General features: G+C 61.0%; 1 protein-coding gene across 5 annotated transcripts in view; it reads left to right on the top strand.

The window, feature by feature from the left end:
• The window catches only part of ZNF668 (zinc finger protein 668), a 13,259-nt gene extending 11,523 nt beyond the window's left edge, over positions 1-1,736 (top strand). For all 5 annotated transcript variants that reach the window (XM_011933618.1, XM_011933620.1, XM_011933619.1 and 2 more), the window contains one exon: positions 307-1,736. In XM_011933618.1, the coding sequence (XP_011789008.1) occupies positions 307-1,519 (1,213 nt within the window). In that variant the 3' untranslated portion in view covers positions 1,520-1,736. The remainder of the gene's footprint in view (positions 1-306) is intronic.
• Positions 1,737-2,313: the final 577 nt, after the last annotated feature.

Below are 2,313 nucleotides of genomic sequence, written 5' to 3'. Positions count from 1 at the left end.
TGTTAGCCAGGATGGTCTCGATCTCCTGACCTTGTGATCCGCCCGTCTCGGCCTCCCAAAGTGCTGGGATTATAGGCTTGAGCCACCGCGCCCGGCATCTTGGTCTTTAATGTGCAGAGACGGGTCTTTGGAATAGACACCCAGCCAGCCTGAAGGCTTCTTTTTCTGGGGTGCAGCAATGTGGCTCTTAGGGGATTAAGCCTAGGCCCCCACGGATGGTTGGGGAACCCCTAAAGTACAGCCCAGACAGGCAGTGGGGTCAGGTTATGGGGTCTGTCGCCTTCATGCCGAGTCCTCCACTTGCAGGTCCCACACCGGCGAGCGCCCCTTCCTCTGCTCCGAGTGCGGGAAGAGCTTCTCGCGCTCATCCTCTCTCACGTGCCACCAGCGCATCCACGCGGCACAGAAGCCCTACCGCTGCCCGGCCTGCGGCAAGGGCTTCACGCAGCTCAGTTCCTACCAGAGCCATGAGCGCACACACTCGGGGGAGAAGCCCTTCCTGTGCCCGCGCTGCGGCCGCATGTTCTCCGACCCCTCGAGCTTCCGGCGCCACCAGCGCGCGCATGAGGGGGTGAAGCCATACCACTGCGAGAAGTGCGGCAAGGACTTCCGGCAGCCGGCTGACCTGGCCATGCACCGGCGCGTGCACACGGGCGACCGGCCATTCAAGTGCCTGCAGTGTGATAAGACGTTCGTGGCGTCCTGGGACCTCAAGCGGCACGCGCTGGTGCACTCTGGCCAGCGGCCCTTCCGCTGCGAGGAGTGCGGGCGAGCCTTTGCTGAGCGTGCCAGCCTCACGAAGCACAGCCGGGTGCACTCGGGGGAGCGCCCCTTCCACTGTAACGCGTGCGGAAAGTCCTTTGTGGTGTCATCGAGCCTGAGGAAGCACGAGCGGACCCATCGAAGCAGTGAGGCCGCGGGGGCGCCCCCTGCACAGGAGCTGGTGGTGGGGTTGGCGCTGCCTGTGGGCGTGGCGGGCGAGGGCTCAGCCACCCCGGCAGCAGGGGCGGGGCTGGGGGACCCTCCAGCAGGGCTGCTAGGGCTGCCCCCGGAGTCAGGTGGTGTGATGGCCACACAGTGGCAGGTGGTGGGCATGACGGTGGAGCATGTGGAATGCCAAGATGCCGGCGTCCAGGAGGCTCCTGGTCCCCTGGAAGGGGCAGGCGAGGTGGGGGGTGAGGAGGCTGATGAGAAGCCCCCCCAGTTTGTGTGCCGAGAGTGCAAGGAGACCTTCTCCACAATGACACTGCTGCGTCGGCACGAGCGCTCACACCCGGAGCTCCGGCCCTTCCCCTGCACCCAGTGCGGCAAGAGCTTCTCTGACCGGGCTGGGCTGCGGAAACACAGCCGCACTCACAGCTCAGTGCGCCCCTACACCTGCCCCCATTGTCCCAAGGCCTTCTTGAGTGCCAGCGACCTGCGCAAGCACGAACGTACCCACCCTGTGCCCATGGGGACCCCCACACCCCTGGAGCCCCTGGCGGCTTTGCTAGGAATACCTGAAGAGGGGCCAGCCTGAAACCCATGACCCCCAGCACCACACTCCGGGAGCCCAGCCCTCATCGGGGGCTTCCTGTACCTCCTTTTGCCTGGCTCTGCTCTTTAGACTCCAGATCCCTACCCCTCAGCAACTAGCTAACCTGTCGCCCAGCTAAGAGAGCTGGGACAATGGAGGCTGGCAGCAGCTGAGACGTGACTGTCTAGGAGTAACACTCATTAAAGCTTTCATTTTGGCACCAGGTCGTCTTCTGTGTTCTGGTTAGGAGTGAATGGGTGGGAGTTTGGGCATCAGATAAGGTTCAGCGGAGACCCCTGGATCCACAGATATGAAACTAGAAGGGTCTTTGGACACAGTTTCCCAAAGTATGTTTCAAGATGTCTAGTGACAACAGGTTCCATGGGCAATAAGAAAGGAAATTCCCTGTGCCCTTCTTGGGATTCTTAGTGATCAAAAGTGGGCTGAGGTGGCCCTGGAGGAGCAGTGCCTCTGGCAGCCGGGAGCTGGCATCTCCAGGCCCACTGACCCCTTGTGAGAGCCTGGGACTTAGGAATTGCCCACAAAAGGGGTATTGTTATTAAAATCTACCCATTTCCTTATAGAAAATATGTCTTCAGGCCAGGTGTGGTGGCTCACACTTGTAATCCCAGCACTTTGGGAGGCCCAGGCGAGTGGATCACGAGGTCAGGAGATGGAGACCATCCTGGCTAACACGGTGAAACCCCATCTCTACTAAAACTACAAAAAAACTAGTCGGGCATGATGGCAGGCACCTGTGGTCCCAGCTACTCAGGAGGCTGAGGCAGGAGAATGGC

This window comes from Colobus angolensis, unplaced genomic scaffold (genome assembly GCF_000951035.1).
Source record: "Colobus angolensis palliatus isolate OR3802 unplaced genomic scaffold, Cang.pa_1.0 Scaffold128, whole genome shotgun sequence".
Taxonomy (NCBI): Eukaryota; Metazoa; Chordata; class Mammalia; order Primates; family Cercopithecidae; genus Colobus; species Colobus angolensis.
The sequence above is the reverse complement of the archived record's forward strand: the minus strand, read 5'-3'. Positions and strand labels throughout refer to the sequence as shown.